The sequence below is a fragment of the Colossoma macropomum genome, unplaced genomic scaffold, assembly GCF_904425465.1.
Source record: "Colossoma macropomum unplaced genomic scaffold, Colossoma_macropomum, whole genome shotgun sequence".
Classification (NCBI taxonomy): domain Eukaryota; kingdom Metazoa; phylum Chordata; class Actinopteri; order Characiformes; family Serrasalmidae; genus Colossoma; species Colossoma macropomum.
Genome location: NW_023495223.1, coordinates 17341 through 38824, shown reverse-complemented (window position 1 = coordinate 38824; position 21484 = coordinate 17341). Strand labels below are relative to the sequence as shown.

Below are 21484 nucleotides of genomic sequence, written 5' to 3'. Positions count from 1 at the left end.
CCTGAAACAAGGAGCTCTCAAATAAGTCAAGGTGATCAGTTTCTAAATAATCAGACACTTCAGTTGATCTCAACAAAGAGCAACCAGGTCTTACAAATTAAACATGTAAACTATGGGTTAAGATTGATTTTATATTGAAAATACATTTTGCCTCTTATTTTATGCTTGTTTCATGTACTACTCGTGCAGCTTTCATAAATAGTGAGACACAAACATTCACTGCAATTTATTGTCATTTTTGTTGTCGTTGTATCTATTTTTTGTTGTTTATCACATCTGCAGCTACCAGTTCCCCTCCACGCCTACTGAGGTCTCTCTCTACTCAGTGCTGTCAAAGAATAAAGGAACTGGTCTGGGCCAGAAACATTATAAATTAAGAGACTATTCACTGGTTAAAATATGAATAGGAAAGCTTGTAATGCTCAACATGGTGTCTGTTTGTGGAGAAAAAAGAGCCAATCAGCTTCATGGTTATGCCCCAAGCGAAGAAGGGTTGACGATACTGTGGCGCTAGCAGGGAAAGCCCCGGCTTGTTGTGGAGAGCTGTGCTAGTGCAGTAGCCACAACAATCTGAAAAATCACATTTTTTTCTGCATTATTGAGCCAAAAGCTTAAAATTATTTATGAGGTTTTTGTCAGATTTTACTGTTTATTTCAAATGTGTTTTTGAATTGGTAATTTGGCCTTTAGTTTGAAGTATGTTAGTCTCTCCTCATTCAAAGAGATGGGAAGAATGGGAATAACTGCCTGACAGTGTTGCAAAGATGGCCTCTGAGCCATAAGGACTTTATCCAGGCCCAGCTTCCTAAAGCATCTGGGTTTTAATATTCTTTTAACTGGAAAAGAGAGTGTTCAATATGATGCTCACTCATTTAAGCGTCACCATTTAAGCACCCTTTAACAGTCAGCTTTGTGCTAAGATGCTTTTGGGAAACCAAGATTTGACTAATTCAGATGGTTTTGCTTTGTTCAATATTGTCCCTACTTGAGAATCAATAACAAGCCTCCCTTGACATTCCAGCTGCAGCTGCTTTCATGCCTTTCCCCTCTCTTCCCACCATGACTAGAGTTCTCCATGAAAGGTATCACAGCTCATGTGATAGCTGTTGGAGCTTTCTTATGTAGTGCACTCTTTAGATTTATCATCAACATTGAGATTTAGACAAAATCTATTTTGTTATATGCCTACTGACTGTTAAAGTTAAGGAATGAAAGTGGGGAGGGCATGGCTAACAGTGAAGGAGGGACACTGGCATGTCAGAGACCGCCTGTGTCTCTACTGGAGGTTGCGTTGGAAGTGAGTTCTTTAGTCCACTGTGATAAATGTGGTCACCACTTTTGATGGTTTTGTGGTGGGTGAGTGATCTGGAGGCTCCCCACTTATTACACTTTATCAGATCTCCATTCACAGTGCTCTGAAGTTTATTGTAGCCATGCACACAAAAATATCTACACCCGCATGGAAAAGTTTAAAAACCAAAGCTATATATAAACTCCACTGACTCCTCAGTCAGCATCCAGCAGTCATTTCTCAACATAGAAATAGTGCAATTCTGCTCAAATAGATCTGAGGCTGTGAGCCCCACAGACCTCCCCAAATCACAAAAGAGGTAACTTCTCCATTGTCCTCCATTCCCTCTTAAACTGGTAGCCCCTCCCACATTGAATCTGGGTCATACCATTGTTTAAATCTAGGGGTGACAAGAAAACAAACAACCAACACAAAAAGCAGCAGGTGTTGGTGATAATGAGGGGGCGGAGCCAGAATGCTGCATGGAGGCTGAGATTTACAGCTACAGTGTCATTAGATCTACTCATCTGATTTGTCTTCATTTACAAAAGAAAACAAAACAGAAAACAAATCGGCTCTTCAGTGAGAGTCAGCTCCCAAAGTTTACCTGAAAGAGCCGACTCAAAGAGCCGACTCATTCGCGAACGACACATCACTGCAGCAGATGTCGAATCAGGCTCGTTCGTGTGGTAAACAAGGAGCGAATGCAGCGGCGTTTGCTGTGAGAATCTAATCTGACATTAAACAACGCATTAAAGACTGCATTATCACGAGAAGCGGCCAGTAAGAAAACTGAAGACCTACAAAATAAAAGCTTAGCAGAGACAAAATACAGAAAAACACGGAGAACAGAGAGCAGCGTGAACATGAGGACTGTTAGAGATGCAGGACAGCAAATCACACAGCAGGGATGTAGGTTTAAACGGAGTGTGATGGTGAGGCAGAATCGGATACACAGACTGAGCTTGTAGAAACAGAAAGCGCAAAGCGGAGGAGAGGAAGAGAAAAGCAGAGCTGCAAAGAGGCGGAGTTCACTGCATCGCTCACACAGGCTGAATGAAAGTGAAAGTGAGGATCGGATGAAGTGTTCACTCTGGGCTGCATTAAACATCGTGTAGAACAAATGAATAAGAAAAAAAAACAAAAGCAGAGCCTCATACAGTTGCAAATGGTAAACTTTGAAATAGACACAGGCTGCAGTATGACTGGGATAAATGAAAAAAACTTTCAAGAAAACGTGGAAAAAAGCAAAAAAATCCAGAAGTCTACTGAAATTAAACCTGAGACTTGAATAGACCAGCCCAAAAAAGTAAAAGGACTGTCCAAGTGACCCTCAAATACCAAAGGGACAAAACAAAAAAAACAAACAAACAAACAAACAAAAAACAGCTACTCACTGTAGAGATAGGTCATGGACCTAAGCTATTAGGGAGAGGATGATTAGAGGAATATAAAGCATGCAAAATGACAACATCAGGTAAAGACAGAAGAAGAGAGGCTACAGTGAGCGCTGGCAAAACACGAAGATGTTTTTAAGGAACAATTAAGCATTTTAAAACTAAAATTCATGAAGCTCCACATGCAGATTTTTCCATCCATATTCAGTGTCATATGCAATTTGGCCAAAAGATGATGAGAAAATAAACAGTTTGGAAAAAGAGAGAGTAATTAGACCTGTAAAGTACTCAGAGTGGGCAGCTCCCATTGTCCCTATCCTCAAACCAGACGGCTCCATAAGGACTAAAAGTGATTGCAAACTTACTGTTAAAAGAGCAGCTTCTTTGGAACACGACCCAATACCACAACTGGAGGACCTGTGTGCTGCACCATCTGAAGGCAAGCAGTTCTCAAAGCTGGATATAAGCCATGCGGGTATTGGTGGATGAGGAGTCCCAAAAGTACCTGAAAGTGAACACTCAAAGAGGAATGTTCACCTACCAGAGACTTCTGTTTGGGGTAGCTTTAAAGAGTAAAGGAAGGACTGTTCCAAGGGATCCCCAAGGTAGCAGTGTTTTTATATGACATCCTGGTCTCAGGGGTTGACACTGAAGAGCATCAAAAACACCTTGATAAAGTTTTGATGAGATTAGCAGATGCAGGTCTGGGTTTACAAAGAAACAGTTGTTTTCCTACAAGATGAGGTGGAGTACTTAAGCCACAAGGTGAACGTGTAAGGGTTGCATCCCATGAAAACCTCCAAGACACTGTTATAGTCTGCAAGACTAGCATCTTTGCTAATTCACTACCATCCAATCATCTCTGTTATCGTTCTTTTGTTTTGCTTTTTTTTCATTCATCGCATCTGTCACTAAGCGAAAAAATTTGCAAAGGCTAAAATCTCATTAATCCAAGATAAGGCAGTTAATACATTATATAACGCTTGAATGTGTCAAGGATTAGCACAGACACTAATCTGTAACTGGCAGAAACGCTGTGCTGCAGAGCGCACGCATCAAGTAGGCGTCTTCTGTGTGTGACTGAAATTGTGCCTGAACAAAAATACTTTGTAGCACAGTTGATGTGTTATAACATTATGTAATTATGTAAAATTGTCTGTATACTATCAGTAGCATACTGTAATAAACAGCATTTAGTGTAATATCTAACTATATACATTGTGTTAAAGTGTTATTATTGGATGAAGATTTTCTTCTCTTATCAACAGTTTATTACATTATGAGTTTATAATAGTGCATGTTAGTAAGTTAGTTTGTGTTAGTACATTGTGTGTGGGTCAGTCTGTTTTTGGGTGTGTGGGTCACTGCTTTGGACAGATCTCCTCCATTTGATCTGCTGGATGATCTTTACATGATGCTGTGGGATAATATTCAATACACAACATGCATTCAGTTTATAATATAATGCAGTTTTTTTTCACACAGTAAACTATTAATCTCTGAACCAAAGCAGAGTTTTAAAGATCTAATGATGGAGAAAAATGCAGGATGATAGAGAAATAAAATCTACACTGAAAATGAGTGAAATCTCACTCAAATAATGTTTCTAATGTTGTAATGATATCAGGAGTCACTCTATGACACTTTAAACCAGCATTTTATTTCCACACAGACATGTTAGGATGGAATGGTACAAACACATTATTTAAAATATACATGCATATGTGCCAACTACGGGAGGCGTTGGGTCATTCGCCCCCCCCCCCAAAACTAAAGAAGTGAGGGGTGACCCCTCCGCAATCCTCATGCAAAGCTGACATAAGCCGCAGTACTGAAACACACAGAAACACACATCACCTTATGAATGTATATTGATCCTAGTGTTCTAGGAATATCTGGTAATTCAAGGACACACAGATACATAGAGTGAGAGTGAAGAAGAGCGCGGCTCGTTCAGTGGTGACCATCTAAACCTGGAGGAGGTCAAATCAGCCACTTTCCTCAATAAAGTAGAATCCTTAAAGAGCGGCTCCATCTGTTTCTCCTCCACAGAGTCTGACTGTGATTGGCTGAGAGTTTCAAGCTGGTGGAGCAGCTGAGAAATCTGTCTGCAGTGGAATGTTGAACTGAATAATGATATAAATGAACATTATGAGCAGATCACAGTCCATTTTCCCACCATGTGATCTGATCAGAATATTAAGAGAGGACAGCAGAATGAATTCACATCATCTACTTTATCACTAAAGAGTCTGAGAACAAAAAACACACAAATGATTCAGCATCACCCATACAACACTCATCAGATCAGGACATACATTCAAAAACCCCCCAATATTTAACCCAAGCATTGTAGTGACATGTCCTTATGATCATAATTCAGACACTCACTACCTGTATAAATGTTCATTCTAAGCAGCATCAACTTTAACTGTGCTGATGTCTTCATTGGTAAGATCCTCAGAGAACGAGTAGACCCATTCCGGAAATATGGAAAAACTCTCTCAGTGAAAGTGTGTGTTATAGTGTGCAGGTGTTTGTTGGTCAGAAGATCAGTGAAGGTCACTTTCCCTCTGTCCCAGTCCAGCTGCACTCTGACCCTCTGCAGCTTGTCTTTAGGTTTGAAGGAGTAAAACTCCTGTCCTGGGCAACGTATCCTGTATTCATCTCTGCTTTTACTGTAGAACAGACTGCGCACAGAATCCAAGTAAGAGTATCCTTTTCTTGTTACAGACTCTGGTATCACACCCAGTGACCAGTGATTACTGTCTCCAACCTGGACATCCCAGCAGTGTGTCCCTGAGTTAAAACCCTCAGAACCCAGAACACACCAACCAACATCAAATCTCTCTGGATTATCAGGAAGTGATGATCTCTGGTTTCTGTTTTCTACAGCAGTGAGATCATCAGACAGGTGGAGGTGTGGATGTGCAGTGTTGGGGTCCAGAGTAACAGGGGCTGAGGAGAGAGAACACAATGAAACATCATGTTTTTCTCTCATTTCTGTAAATGTTTTACCTCTACAGACTATTTTCTTTACTGTGAGTAAAACAGCTTTAGAGGTCGATTCCAGAACACAGATCAACTTTAATCCTGGACTAAATGTTGATGTTCAGTTCAGTGCAGCACTAAAGTGTATTTTCAGTAGTGAATGGTGTTTTATAGTCAGGGTTGGAAGGGTTACTAAAAATAAAAAAATATGGCCTTTATATTCCAACAAAGGGTTAAAACAGCAACATGATTCACACACCAGATCACTCAGCAGACACTGCCCTCACTATCCAGAGTAATTTCATCCACCAGTGATCATCCATCAACTAGCAACAGCTCTAAAATCACCCCAAACCCACTCGCTATTGTTATTTTACATCTCTGCTTTTAGCCTTCATATTATAAACAAGGGGTTAACATAACGACATGATTCACACACCAGAACACTCAGAGGAGCCTGCCATCACTAGCCAGAGTGAGAGAAACCAGCTCCAACATCCCACAACCCAGAAATACAACATAAACACAGCCATAACCACTGTAAAACCTGCTATTAGCTCTCTGCTTTAGCCTTCATATGGCAACAAAAGGTTAAAACAGCAACGCAATTAACACATCATGCCAACCATCAGGACTTACCCTGTGTGTCCAGAGTGATTTTGTGGAGATTTCAGCATGATCCAGTCAGTAATCTAGTTCAGAAAACCACCATTCAGATCCTGTGTTTACGTCCATTTGAATGTTCCAACTAAATCCTCACAGCAAAGTGTTCAGTGTAGAACTTTCTCTTATGTCTCAAGCAGTTTTCTGATTAACTCAGACTCTGAGTTTAGTGCTGATAGTCAGAAATTTACAGCTAAATACATGTAAAAAACGACTAAAAAGTGCTAGCCATGCAGTGTAAAAAAGGCTAAGTGCTAGCCATGCAGTGTAAAAAAGGCTAAGTGCTAGTCATGCAGTGTGTGCATGCTTCTGAGCTGAGAGAGTTGGGGATGGGCAGAAAAAAAGCAAAAATGGCCTTGTCCCAATCCACTACACTGTGCATTTTCTCTAAAAATCAAACACAGGCCCTAAAACACATTTTAACAGATAAATAACAATAAATGACAATATTATTATAAAATTAATAATATTTAGCTGTCTTTCAGTTTACATGGATTTTGAGTATTAAAAGTATCTGCAAATTTTTCTAATTTTTTTTGTAACTTAAACTTTAGCACAGACAATGCAAGACAGTTTAGAGTTGTGCAGCCTCAAAGCATATCCAAAACTGTCATCCTGCCATGTCTTGGGAAGCCCAACCTGGTCCCAAGAAGCATCAGAGCCATACCAGCAGCATCAGCAGCCATGTGTAGACTCGTCACCAGAAAGGATCCTTCCGGCTTCCTTCCTTAGACGAAGTGTTTTTTTTTTATAAGCTCAGTTGGTTGATGCCGCTCAATCTGATAAGATTTTATATTCCCATTTTTTCAGGCTCCCCTAAGCACTTAAAGTTTCCCCCTGGTTAATGGTATTCCCTTGGTTTATCCCTGTACCTGTCCTATATGGCTATTCTTTAATCAATTCTACTGTATATGAGACTATCAGGATCCACCTGCAGCTTCGTTACAAACATTTCAGAAGAGAAATATAATTAAACATTAATTTTGAGAAAAAAAAATGACTGTTTTTCATTAAACTTGAAAAACACTTTCTAGAACTCCATACAATGAACAAAACCAAAAAACGTTTGTGTTGTTTACTGTGCAGAAATTTAAATAGAAAAAACATATTAGAATTGAATTTCACATCAAATAAAACCATAAAGGCCAGAGACCACTCAACACTTTCCAAAACACAATACAAATGAGAAAATCATAAAACATGTTACTATTTATTGTAACTGTTGTTTATTTGTAGTGTTATGTCTTGGACGTATTCAGTAATGTCATTTGGACCAAACTGGTTTGGTATATTGCCCATTTTGATTTTTCTCTTTCTCTCTGTTTCTGCGTGACATTTTTCTTCCAGGCTGACTTTTTGGTCTCAAGGTTGAAAAGCAGCAGTTACACTGATTGTGTTTCTTATCTTCTTATCTCCACCTGGACTTGTCCAGTTGTCCATTAAAGAGTGTCCTCCATGGGAAAGTGAAGAAACAAAGTGATACATGGAACAAATTCAAATGGACTTAATGTGCTTCACACAGCAGTATGTATGCATAATACTGCATTTTATTCAAAGCAAACAGTAAATTCTCAACTTCTACAGAGTGATGATATGAAAGGAGACAACAATTAACCTGTTTTGAATACAGGACAGCTGAAGGTTCAGCAGAAGAATTTCAAATGAATCAGACAGAAGAGGAGCTGAGTATCAATTAAAGATCAGGAAAGGAGTTAAAGATCAAACAGTTAAGGAGTTAGAGGTGTTACAGTCATTTATCTGTTTCATATTATCAGAGAAAAGCTTGGGAAAGTCAACTTACAATTTTTTGTTTTGTTCTTATTCTTTTCTTATAATCATTCTATGTTCAAAATATTGTCTTTTTCATGCCCCACAACTTTTGAACTAGAACCACCAAACTTTACAGGAACGTAGAAGCAAAGTCAGAAATTTAGGTTTGTGCTTTTTGAACCAATCTGATGTATGGCACATACTGTATGACTACAATAATATGGCAGCTGAACACACTAAAGTGGATGTTCGTTCATTTCAACAAGACTGGACTGATTTGTATGGATTTATTCAAGTGTGCGCCGCCATCCTGAGATAAAGCATCAAAGCTCATTTAAGGATGATACTGACAAAATGGAATCAATCATGCGAGCAATTTCAAGGTACAAGACACAGACAAGTGTTCTTTAAAATTTAAGCTATGGTAAAAGTTATGCCACACTTGCAAGTAACAAGATAGCTCAGTGCATTGCTAAACATGGAAAGCCCTTCACTGACAGAAAATACATTAAAGAAGCATTTTGTGCAGCGGGGGATGTGTTTGACGGTTTGGCAAACAAGCATACTATCATTTCTTGGATTTAAAGACTTTCAGCAAGAACTGTTAAGCTCCGGATCACTGATATGGTGAATAACGTCAGGGAACAGCAAGTGACCGGACTTAAAGACTTCTCTGTGTTTAGCGTCGCGCTCGATGAAAGTGCGGACATCAACGATTTGCCTCGTTAGGCAGTTGTGGCTAGATTTTGCGATTCTGCTGGAGTACGAAGAGGAACTGTGGTGTTTAAAACCCAACTATGGCACCAGAAAAGGTGAGGATTTAGCTAAAACCTTTGTTGAACATTTTGAAAGCGTTTCAGTTAGTGTTCGAAAAATCTTTGCTATCACCACTGATGACGCCCTGCAATGGTGGGAAAGCAAAAAAGTATTCGCCAAAATAACTGTATAACAAAAGACATAATAACAAACATAATAACAAAATAATAAAATAACATAATAACAAAAGACAAACTTTGGCACACTGTTCTTAAATTCCACCGCATTATACACCAGGACAGTCTCTGTGCAAATATATCAAATTCTGATCTTAACACTGGGATGGAAACTTTTGTGAAAATTGTGAATTTTCTACGAGCTCACTCTGCCTTGACTAACAGGCAATTCCAAGAACTGCTGGAAGAAATGGAATGTGCCTACAAAGACATCCCACTTCACTCCAGTGACAGGTGGCTTAGTAGTGGAAAAGTGCTAAAAAGTTTTGTGAACTGCACTGATATAATCAAAGCCTTTCTTGTTGAGAAGGACCAGCATTACCTAGAGCTTGAGGATGTCAGGTGGCTTGTGAAACTCATGTTTTTGACAGACATTACATCGCACTTAAATGAGCTCAATGTCTGTATGCAGGGAGTTGGACAAACAGTCATGAGTCTATTTGAGATGTGGAAGGCGTTCACATCCAGACTTAGTTTATGTGCAAGTTATAGAAAGGGGGGCATTTCGCTGTTTCAAACACTTAAGAGAGATTTCCACTCATCATTTGGTCAACACAGCTAACATTTCCATGTACATGAATGAGCTTGAGTCAGAATTTTCCAGGAGATTCCAAGATTTTCAGAGATACGGACCAATGTTTTCTCATACATCCGGACAAGCTTAATGTGAAAGACATGGACTTGGACATGGTCAGTTTTTGAGTGGATGAGTATTGATGATTTTGAAATGTAACTGATTGACTTCCAGAGCTCATCTCTGTGGACAAGGAAGTTTTGTAAGCTGCGCACATCACTTGAAACATCCAAAGAAAATGCAAGTCCCCCTTTTATGTGTTGGACATCACTTCCAGAGAAATCTGACTATTTGAAGAACACTGCATTGGCAATGCTGTCAGTCTTTGGGTGGATTTATCTGTATGAGCAGATCGTCTCACACATGAATTCAATCCTCAGTCCTTCCTGAAGCAGGCTTACTGCAAACCACTCTAAGGCCAAACAGACACACACCTTAGCAACCATCTGGGGCACCATAGCAACAGCCTAGCACCACCTGGGATTCTATAGCAATGGCCTAGCAACATCCTAGCAACCACCTGGGATACCATAGCAACAGCCTAGCAACATCTCTGTAATCACCTGGGATAGCATAGCAACAACCTACCAACATTTTAGCCACCAACAACACTCTACAGCCACTTTAATTTTCAACATTTTAAGCTGGCTTTCTCAAGCCAATCTAAAGTTTGTTCACAAACTTTCTCATTTAGTTTAAAATATACATGTAGTGACATATTCTTATGATCATAATTCAGACACTCACTACCTGTATAAATGTTCATTCTAAGCAGCATCAACTTTAACTGTGCTGTTCCACTGTTACTGATGTCTTCACTGGTAAGATCCTCAGAGGATGATCAGATGCATTAAAGAAAAGTGGTAAAACTCTCTCAGTGAAAGTGTGTGTTATAGTGTGCAGGTGTGTGTTTGTTAGAAGATCAGTGAAGGTCACTTTCCCCCTGTCCCAGTCCAGCTGCACTCCGACCCTCTGCAGCTTGTCTTCAAGTGGGAGGGAGAGATCTGGATGTCCTGGGCAGTGTAGCAAATATTTACCAAAACTGTAACACAGACTCCACACTGAACCCCAGAAAGAGTTTCCTTTTCTCGTTACAGACTCTGTTATCACACCCAGTTCCCAATAATAACTGTCTCCAACCTGGACGTCCCAGCAGTGTGTCCCTGAGTTAAAACCCTCAGAACCCAGAACACACCAACCAACATCAAATCTCTCTGGATTATCAGGAAGTGATGATCTCTGGCTTCTGGTTTCTACAGCAGTGAGATCATCAGACAGGTGGAGGTCTGGATGTGCAGTGTTGGGGTCCAGAGTAACAGGGGCTGAGGAGAGAGAACACAATGAAACATCATGTTTTTCTCTCATTTCTGTAAATGTTTCACCTCTACAGACTATTTTCTTTACTGTGAGTAAAACAGCTTTAGAGGTCGATTCCAGAACACAGATCAACTTTAATCCTGGACTAAATGTTGATGTTCAGTTCAGTGCAGCACTAAAGTGTATTTTCAGTAGTGAATGGTCATTATAGTCCAGTGACTGATCTAATCTGAGCGCAGCATTTTTCAGTAGTGAACATTTTTACATTTTCACATACACTGACTTTCACATACACTGATATTGATTACTGAATGACTGAATTAACTTTGGATAACTTCTTTTGAATACAGAACTTTTCAAGATAAACACATTATATTTCTATATTTATGTAAAAAAGGAAAGCTGTTTTAAATCTGAAAAAAGAAAAATTGTTAAAATACCTCAAAAATGTCAATTTTCTGCCAATTTAGCCAGCCAATTATCACTCTAGATTTTAGAAGAAGCATGCTTATTGGCTCACAGACACTGATAAGATGCTCATAAGTACTTCATTATTTAGGTACTGAAATCTGGCTTTGTATGACGCAGAATGTTTTACTCTGCACTATTTAAGCAATCTCTAATTTCATATTTGGAAAAAAACTAATAATTGCTACACAGTGATTTCTCAAACCCATATTAGAGAAGCTCTGTTCTTAATGATGGTTAAGATTCTCATTAGTGCAGAAGCAGACTGTGTGTGAGAGATCAACCTAAGAGAAACAGAACTTACTGTACTGGAGAATCTCCTGCATGTTCTCCCACACTCCCACAATTCTGTTGTTTCTGTCAAAAAACATTTCTGCTACTGTTCTCATCACTACAATATTAACACACAACCCTTAATCACCTTCATTATAATATTCACTATAATGTATAACTTTCATTTCTTCAATATGTACAAACTCAATTGCAAAAAAAGTTGAGACAAGTATGAAAGATATGAATAAAAACTTAAAACAGTAAAATAATTATGATAAAACATTATGATATTGTGTATATAGTGTATTGTGGAGGCTGCCACTTGGTCTGTGTTGCAGAAGGGGGTTTTAGAGGCGTCGTATTCAAAGCTGTGGCATGTGCTCTGTCCCCCTCATATTTGTAGATGAGCTCTGCCTTCCCATAATTGTAAATATTTGCTCATTCCAAATATGATGCCTGCAAAAAAAGTTGGGACTGAAGTATGTTCACCATCTTTCCTTTTAGGAGCACTTAATAAACGTATGGGAACTGAAGACATCAACTGATCCAATTTCCGGTTCCGGCGGCGCTGCATGCTTCCGTGCGGACAGAGACGCTGAACAGTGCGGTAAGACTCGAGGTGGGGGCCTGTGTGTTTACATCAACACTGAATGGTGTAAAAACGTGGCACTAGTCTCTAGTCACTGCTCACCACTAGTGGAGTTTGCGATTGTCAGAGCCAGGCCTTTTTATTTGCCAAGAGAGCTGACTACAGTGTGCATAGTAGCAGTATATATAGTCCCCAGTGCTAATACAGCGCTATCAGCAATCTCCAAAACACACACCCAGATGGACTGGTTATCGTTGCTGGAGATTACAACCATGCTAATCTGTAGTCAGTACTCCCCAAATTTCACCAGTATGTGGACTTTGCGACCCAGGGAGCTAACATGCTGGATCATGTTTACACAAACATCCCCGGCACGTACAGGGCCGAGCCCTGCCCCCACTATGGCTACTCAGACCACGTCTCTGTAATGCTCACTCCAGCTTACAGGCCACTCTTCAGACGTACCAAACCAGACCAGAAGCATGTGAGAACCTGGCCGCCAGGGGCTATCTCTGCTCTTCAGGGCTGTTTTGAGCACACTGATTGGGAGATGTTCAGAGAAGCAGCAACTTCCAATGACTCCATCAACCTGGAGGAGTATACAGAATCAGTGACTGGCTACATCAGACATAAAGCAAGCCTCAGGATAGCAAGAGCCAAGCTTTCCCGGGCTATCAGAGAGGCTAAGCGCGCCTACTCAAAGAAAATCCACAAACATTTTCAAAACACTGCCGACACACGGCGCATGTGGCAGGGCATCCAGGCCATCACCAACTACAAGACACCTCCACCTGCTTGTGACACAGAACGGTACGACGGCAAAGAAGACCACACCTCCTCCAAATTAACAGGTACTGTGTCTGTCCACTGCTGATATGCGGAAAACTCTACACAGAGTCAACCCACGAAAAGCACCAGGATCCGACAGCATACCGGGCAGAGTGCTCAGAGAATGCGCTGAACAGCTGGCTGATGTTCTCACGGACATATTCAACATCTCTCTGAACACTGCAGTCGTTCCAACGTGCTTCAAGTCCACCACCATCATCCCTGTGCCGAAGAGGTCTCCAGTGTCCTGCATCAATGACTACCCTCCCATTGCACTCACTCCCATCATCATGAACTACTTCGAGAGGCTTGTCATGAGGCACATTAAAGACCAGCTCCCTCCTTCACTGGACCCACTGCAATTTGCATATCGCCCCAACCGCTCAACAGACAATGCCATCTCCACCACACTCCACCTGGCTCTCACCCACCTGGACCACAGAGACGCCTGTGTCAGAATGCTGTTCATAGACTTCAGTTCAGCATTCAACACCATGATCTCATAGCAACTGATTGGAAAACTGAGCCTGCTGGGCCTGAACACCTCCCTCTGTAACTGGGTCCTGGATTTCCTGACTGAGAGACCTCAGTTAGTCAGGATAGGTAACAACATCTCCAGCACCACCATACTGAGCACCTGTGCTTAGTCCACTGCTGTTCACTCTACTGACTCACGACTGTACTGCAAAGTACAGCTCAAATCACATCATCAAGTTTGCTGATGACACGACTGTGGTGGGTCTGATCAGCAAGAATTATGAGTCAGCATACAGAGAGGAGGTGCAACGGCTAACGGACTGGTGCAGAACCAACAACCTGTCTCTAAATGTGGACAAAACTAAGGAGATGGTTGTTGACTTCCGAAGAGTGCGAGGTGACCACCCCCCCACTGAACATCACTGGCTCTGCTGTGGAAATCATCAGGAGCACCAAGTTCCACGGTGTCTACATCACAGAGAACCACCTGGTCCCTCAACACCAACTCCATAGCCAAGAGAGCCCAGCAGCGCCTCTACTTCCTGCAGAGACTGAAGCAAGCTCATCTCCCCCCTGCCATCCTCACCATGTTCCACAGGGGGACTGTGGAGAGCATCGTGAACAGCTGCATCATCGCCTGGTTTTGGAATTGCACCGCCTCCAACCGCAAGACCCTACAGCGAATAGTGAGGACAGCTGAGAAGATCATCAGGGTCTCTCTCCCCTCCATCATGGACATCTACACCACACGCTGCAACCGCAAAGCCAGCAGCATTGTGGACGACCCCATCCATCCATCAAACAGACTTTTTTCACTGCTGCCGTCTGGCAGAAGGTACCGGAGGTACCATCACTGCCAGACTCTGCAACAGCTTTGTTCTTTAAGCAGGTTTTTTAACTTACAAGGACTGGTCTGAATACCCCCTCACACACATACTCTACACTCACACACACACCTCTTTTGATGCTATACTTGCACTAGCTGGAACATTGCTGCTAACACTGTGTTTACATTGTTTACTCAAGTACTTCCTCAGTAAGTGCTGTGTTTATGTACGTTATCTGACTGCATAAACTCACAGATCACAGCATGTTAAATATCTCTGCACCTTATTCCACTACCTCATGTCCAGAAATGAGTGCTGTGTCAGTGCTGCACTGTCCTGTCTGTTTACTGTGTCTAATAAAATGTTTAATTTATCGTATTTATTGTTTCTAGTTTAAATTTTTGTTTGCACACTTATGTCCGCACATTTGCACTTCGTACTCTTTTGGTCCTTGTTGCACCTTGTTCCTGGAGGAACATAATTTCACTCCACTGTGTACTTGTACATATATGGAATGACAATAAAAGCCTCTTGACTTGACCTTTGAAAGCGGAATTTTTTGTCTTTCTTTGGGTGGTATGAGTCTTGGGGCCTTTGATGCATTTTGAACTTCATAATGCATCACATTTTCAATAGGAGTCTATGAACTTCATAATGCTTCACATTTTCAATAGGAGTCTATGCCAAGGAGTCCACCAAGAGCAAACAACTGAAACATAAAGTCTACCTTCCCTTCATTCTTACAGTGGAAGTGTTTTTTGTTTTCTCAATCTTTTATTTCACCTTTCTAGTTCAGCCTTTGTTTGAACACGCTGCTTTCAGAATTTCTTTTGTTTGCCATTTTCCCACCTCTTCATTTCCCCTTCCTTGAGTTGTTTTATCCGTTGTCACCTGTGCTTCCTGGTGGCGCAGCGGTAACTCCATGGAGCCTGGCTCTGGGTCACCTTAACCGCAACATCCCAAACTCACACTCCACTGCCCCAATAAATGTATTTAACACTCTTTCTCACTGGTTTTCATTTCTGCACTTGGGTCTGCCTCCCCGTCGTCCCGTAACGCATTCAGTTGTGATTTTTGGCCATACCCTTTATGCAAAAAGATTGTTCAGAATTCCCTGAACCTTTTGATTATATTAAGCACCAGAGAAGGTGAAATACCTAAAATCCTTGCAATTGCTTTTAGTGGAACATTGTTCTTAAATTGTTTATTTGCTGATGCATTTTTTGACAAAGTGGTGAGCTTTGACTTTGTTTATAAAAGACCAGGCCTTTCCTGAATGCTTCCTTTTTTATACCCAAGCATGTTTACATCACCTCATTTAAAATGTTTTGTGAATATTTACAATGTTCCCACTCCTACATTGCTCATGTACCCACTGTTATCTTAACAATGAAATTGTTAAGATGATACATTAAATATGTTGCTTTTATACAGCTTTCGTTTAAATTTAGGCTGAAGTGGATTTGCAAATTGCTACTGTGTTTTTGATTTGCATTTCACATACTGTCCCAACTTTTTTGATTTGGGTTTGTATAATATATAGTGTGAATTTAAATGAGACACTGATTTTAACATTACACAAAATGTGTGGTCTGACATTGACTTACTGTTTCTCTGTGGACTTGAAGTTCTGAGAGGAGAAATAAAGAGAACATTTTAAATAATTAAGTGTTAATAAATAAATAAGAGTTTTTTAAGTGGTATTTTAAAAGAAATTGAGAGAGAAACAACTGTCTAAAAAGTCCCGACCAAACCGATAAATAAGGAGAGAGAAAAAGAAAGTGACTCTTACCAGTAAGAACAGAACGTCCTCAGCTTCCATCTCCTTCTCTATGTTTTTGATTGTGTCTGAAAGAGATGATATTTCTCCATTCATCTCCTCAATCTTCCTCCTCATCATCTGACTCTTTTGCTCCTCTTCCTCCTTCAGTGCAGCTATCCTTGCTGCTTCTTCATCTCTTAGAAACTGGTGAAGCTTCTCAAACTCCTCCTTTATCTGCCTCTCTGTGTGCTGGGCCTGCGTCTGGAATGAGAGACCATTAGGAAACATAAACTCTAACAGATGATCTACAAGCATTTACCACCTACAGGAGAAGTGGACACTCATCAAAAACATGACCTCAGCAACATGTTTCACAATTCAAGATGATGTTTCACCTTAATGTGAGCTGTTGTTTGGTCATAGTCTTGTTTAGCTTCCTCTAAGACTTTCAGATTCTTCTGTAGAGGCTCCAAAGCAGTCTTGAGTTTATTCTGCAATTAAACAGCATCCTTCACACTTTATAATATTTGACCAGTTTAACTATTTCAGTGTAATGATGGTCCTACAGGGGGAATTAGGAGAGAGGATGGCAATTTTATTCAAAAGAATTTCCATTTTTGTCTAGTGTAGAGTAACATTCCTAAAAGTTTACATTTTGTGTTGGCAGTCATAATGAATTTAACAGGGCATTTTTCTGATTGACAATTCACTTGTGCTCTTTGCTGTTTGGCCTGAAGCCACACTCACTGACAGGCTTCACCTTCAACATACATAATAGGTTAATCATAATACAGATAAAGTTTATACATTTTAGTTATGTTTTGGATATTAAAATACTAGAACAAGTTTCTTACCTTAAACTCAGTCACAGCTTCATCTGTTGGACAGAATTCATGATTTTTGTGTTTCTTTGAAGTCTGACACTCCACACACACAGGCTGCTGATCATCCAGACAGAAGAGTTTGAGTTTCTCATTGTGCAGACTGCAGAGCACCTCAGACCCTGCTGAAGATCTCTGACTGCTCCCTAGAAAAGACTCACAAACGTTCTTCAGTACAAGGTTACGGGGAGGATCATCTTTAGAGGATCTTCTTCTACAAACTGGACATTCTCGAGACCCCTTAGTTTCCCAGAACATCTGCAGGCAGGTTTTACACACACTGTGGCTGCACGACAGAACAACAGGATCCCTGAAGATTTCACAGCACACAGGACAGGAAAGCTCTTCTTCTGAAAGAGGGTTTCTAGCAGCCATTTCCTCCAACTGCTGCTGTGCTGTTTCTCTGTAACGGCTCCTTTAGTCCAAACTCCACTTTCTCTTTTAGGACGTCTGTAATGATCAGAGCAGCACAGTTGAGAATCAGCCACCGTAGCCCTTCAACCCACTGAGTGAGTTTTAGCTCCTTTCAGAATCACACATCAAGAAACAAACACATACAGTCACTGTTTAAAAGCTCCTCATTGGTGTCTCTGAGTGAAGTGAAAGCAGAATGAAGAAAGATCAGAGAGACCGTATGACATTCACTTCCTTCAACAGGCAGAGGTGTAGAGGAGGAGCTTTGAAAAAGGATAAGTCAGTCTATGCTCTATTCTAACTTACAGGAAATCAGCCATTAATTTCAGCAAATAGCATCCAGGTGTTACAAATTTAACATGTCAACTATGAGGAAATATTGATTTTATTTTATCTAATACTTTGTGCTTCATATTCATACAAACTTACCTAGAGGAATTTTTTATTGCTTAAATGTTGATCTTTGTCTCAGGATACTTATTTGTGATTCTCACTTATGTTTCATTTAGAGATCAACTTTGTCACAGATGTTTCTCCTAAAATTGTTTAGGAGAAATAGCATTAGACAAAAATGAGACATGAGATACTTCTAAGGTTAAAGGAGTCAAAACTGAGATTTCAGTTTCAGATGCGTAAGAGATCTGAGGAGATCTCTTTCTTGTCTTGATTTGATCTCTTTCAAAACTCCATTTTTTTCTTTTTGAATGAACAGGAATTAGTCAATAAAAGTAATGAAAAAGCTAGCAAAATCATTCAGAAGTTAAGGACTAAACCTTTGTAACCCTAATTAAACACATTCATTTTAATTAACACACTGTCCATTCAGTTTTACCTTTTATTCTTGAACGTTTTATTACAAATCAAGACAGTGGTTGGATTGCAGAATTAACGTTGGAAGTGTTGGTATAATTTCAGACACTGAAATACAGCTTCAATGTTCAACTTAATCTGATGCCGGATTAAAAACAGTAAAAAAAAAATAATAATAAAAAACAGTAGCAAATATTTTACTCCCTTCTCTTCATAGATGGGCCAAAGTAATTGATGATAGGTATTACAGAATTTGCTGTCGGACCACCTTGTAAGAACTTTTCCTCCAGGTTTCAGATCTTTTAACTAAACTTATCCTCTTTTAGTAAATCACAGGACTTGAAAATTTTCACTCTGCATCCATCCTCAAATGTCACAAATACGAAAGGCCTGAAAAACAGAATATGAGACAGCTTAATTGATTAATTGACAGTATACAAAAATAATCAGTGTCTGAAATTCCAACAACTAACAGGTAAACTTGAAGTTAATTAAAGCTGCACTATGTACACAATGTTTTTGTTAACACTGCAAGAAGTAGCATTACTAAGTCGGGAGGGAAATGTTTCTGATTTTCTTTTGAAAAACAGAGCTTTCAGGTTGGTTTTGGTGGGAGCTTCTCAGATCATGTCATATACCTTTTCATGTATCAGTATGTCAGGGAAGGGAAGCGTGACACAGTATACATATTAAACAGGGTAACAACAACACTTTCATGTCTGAGCGAACAGAAACTCCAGTCTGAATTTGGGACATTTAGCACAGCAGAATGTGGCTTCAAATTGAGGTTGGGAGCTTTTTTGCCAATCTAAACACATGGCAACCCAAAAAGTATAGGTCAATTTTAAGTCATTTTTAACATACTAATGTAAAAATAATTTATATGTTAATAAAAATAGCTATTGATGTATAGGGTTTTTTTTACGATTTTAAACAGTCATTTGACAACAATCATTCTTTGATTATATTATTTTATGGTAAACATTTGTAAAAGTTATTAGTTTTTCAGCTGTCCCAAAATGTTCCAACCATTAAACTGTTCTGTTTATGCTACTGTTAATACTACTAACTTTAGGGTGGAGTACGGATGTGCATTCAGCCAAAACTGGCCAAAATTAACATGAGGCTGGGGGCGTACTCTTTTAAAAGATGTCAGTGGTATAAAGACTATGTATAAAAACTGAGACACTTCACTGTTTCAGGACGTAAAGCCACACCAGACCCGGCCTCGCTTTCCCTGCCTTTTCAGTCACGTACTCTACAAGACGTCCATGGCAACGCGCTCATGTTTAGGACCAAGTAATATAGTTACATACTTACTTTCAAATATTAGCAAAACTGACACATTTACAGTCCTGCAAAACCACAGAAGCGGACTTTATCTGAATTGTCTACATATTTTATCCGTCTTCCCGTGATGAAACGTAACGATAACCTGAGAAGCCAGCTAGGTTAGTGATTTCAGTATTCGAATAACGTTATTGGCACCTTAAATAGTTGGCCGAGTGCTCCAGCACCCGTGCACATCCCTAGTCTACATTAGCTAACCTTTTATGAGCAAATGTAGCAGCCAAATGGTGGATAATTTTGTATTAAAAGAAAAAAAACTATACATAGCTATTGGACATTTGTGTGCTAAAAACTGTTAAAAAGGGCTCGGTCATATCGCTGACGTTAGCTTAGTAACATCGCTAGCCAGCTAGCCAACGAATCGTTATGTAGCTATGCCACTAGACTTACATTAGCTAACGCTAGCTAGCTGGCAAAAACATGACTGTTAGTGTAGTCCCTGTCTGTTGGACCAAAAGCTCAGATTTTTTAAACAAGTGCTGCTAAATAATAATACACATACAATATCTCATGTTTCTTGGCTACTTACCTTGTACTTCAACTTTTCGGCCGATTCTTCGCCAGTGTTGTTCGTTGACTGCTCTGCCAGGAGGACGTGAACTTGAACAGGCCGATCCCAGCATTTTTCGATCGACCATTCGAATTCCCTGATGCTGTTAATGGCCAATCGGAATCACGAAAGGCTTTCGTCTATTCTTTGATTGGAAGATGACGGTGAAAGGCGCGTTGACAGATCTGTCTTATGCCTCGGAGCTCCGACCAGGGCACATGGTCTTCTAAAGAAACAGCTTATGAAACGAAAGTTTCGCTTTATTGTAGCTGCTTTGTAATATTTACAAGATTGGCATTTTAGAATAATACCCCAGCTTCTTTTTTTAGCTAGGTAACTGATGCGCAAATACCTGTCTGTAGTAAACATGTAACAGATTGCAAGTGTGCTGGCACAGAGAGTCGTTTTCAGCTGAAACAGCCGCTAGCTACTTATTCCACATACCAACTTATGTTAACTAACCTGTTTCACTCACGCAGTGTTCAACATGTTCCCTAGAGCAGTGGTTCAAGTATGCCTTTGGATATCACTGCTGCATATTTTAGTGTTTTCTCCAACACACAGATCCCAGGAAGTAATGATCAGAGCAGCACAGTTGAGAAACAGCCACCGTAGCCCTTCAACCCACAGAGTGAGTTTTAGCTCCTTTCAGAGTCACACATCAAGAAACAAACACATACAGTCACTGTTTAAAAGCTCCTCATTGGTGTCTCTGAGTGAAGTGAGTTCAGAATGAAGAAAGATCAGAGAGACAGCATGAGATGCACTTCCGCCAACAGGTAGAGGAGGAGGAGCTTTGAAAAAGGGGAGTCAATCAGATGCTCTATTCTAACTGTGTTGAACACTAGATGGCAGCAGTTCAGTAATAACCTGAAACAGGGAGCTCTCAGATGAGTCGAGGTTTCTAAATTATTAGTTCATTTCAGCAAACAGAATCCAGATCTTACAAATTAAACAATAAACTATAAGGAAAGATTGATTATATATTGTAAATACCTTTTGCCTCATATTTCCTATTTATTTTATGCACAAATTTACATGAATAGTGATACATATTCACTGCATTTTATTGTCATTTCTTTGTTGTTATAGCTATTTTTGTTGTTTATGTTCTTCTGCTACTTCCCATTATTATTGTTTCTGCTGATTGGTGGAGTCTGGACATGACAGCTGTAAATAGCTGGTGGTTTGGATCCTTGAAAATGACTCCCTCCATTTCACTTCCATCTCACTGCCCACAAATAGATTATTTAGAATTGT

The 21484-nt window shown here is 40.0% G+C and overlaps 2 protein-coding genes across 7 annotated transcripts; both read right to left on the bottom strand.

Moving 5' to 3' along the window:
* Positions 1-4920: 4920 nt before the first annotated feature.
* Positions 4921-5816, bottom strand: LOC118801203 (E3 ubiquitin-protein ligase TRIM69-like). The gene is made up of 2 exons (XM_036561384.1): positions 5083-5816; positions 4921-4940 (listed from the first exon to the last, which is right to left on the bottom strand). Exons 1-2 carry the CDS (start codon positions 5687-5689, stop codon positions 4921-4923), a joined length of 627 nt encoding a protein of 208 aa, XP_036417277.1. The 5' UTR covers positions 5690-5816.
* A 2055-nt stretch (positions 5817-7871) lies between these two features.
* Positions 7872-20939, bottom strand: LOC118801201 (nuclear factor 7, brain-like). Of its 6 annotated transcripts, none has more exons than XM_036561378.1 (10): positions 20687-20896; positions 20204-20462; positions 18526-18714; positions 17944-18050; positions 17074-17550; positions 16615-16710; positions 16250-16480; positions 16065-16087; positions 11768-11820; positions 7872-11000 (listed from the first exon to the last, which is right to left on the bottom strand). In XM_036561378.1, exons 5-10 carry the CDS (start codon positions 17473-17475, stop codon positions 10462-10464), a joined length of 1344 nt encoding a protein of 447 aa, XP_036417271.1. In that variant the 5' UTR covers positions 17476-17550; positions 17944-18050; positions 18526-18714; positions 20204-20462; positions 20687-20896; the 3' UTR covers positions 7872-10461. The 6 variants fall into 6 exon arrangements, with proteins under 6 accessions (XP_036417271.1, XP_036417272.1, XP_036417273.1 ...); XM_036561379.1 differs by having other exon boundaries at positions 18593-18714; XM_036561380.1 differs by lacking the exon at positions 17944-18050 and having other exon boundaries at positions 18593-18714.
* Positions 20940-21484: the final 545 nt, after the last annotated feature.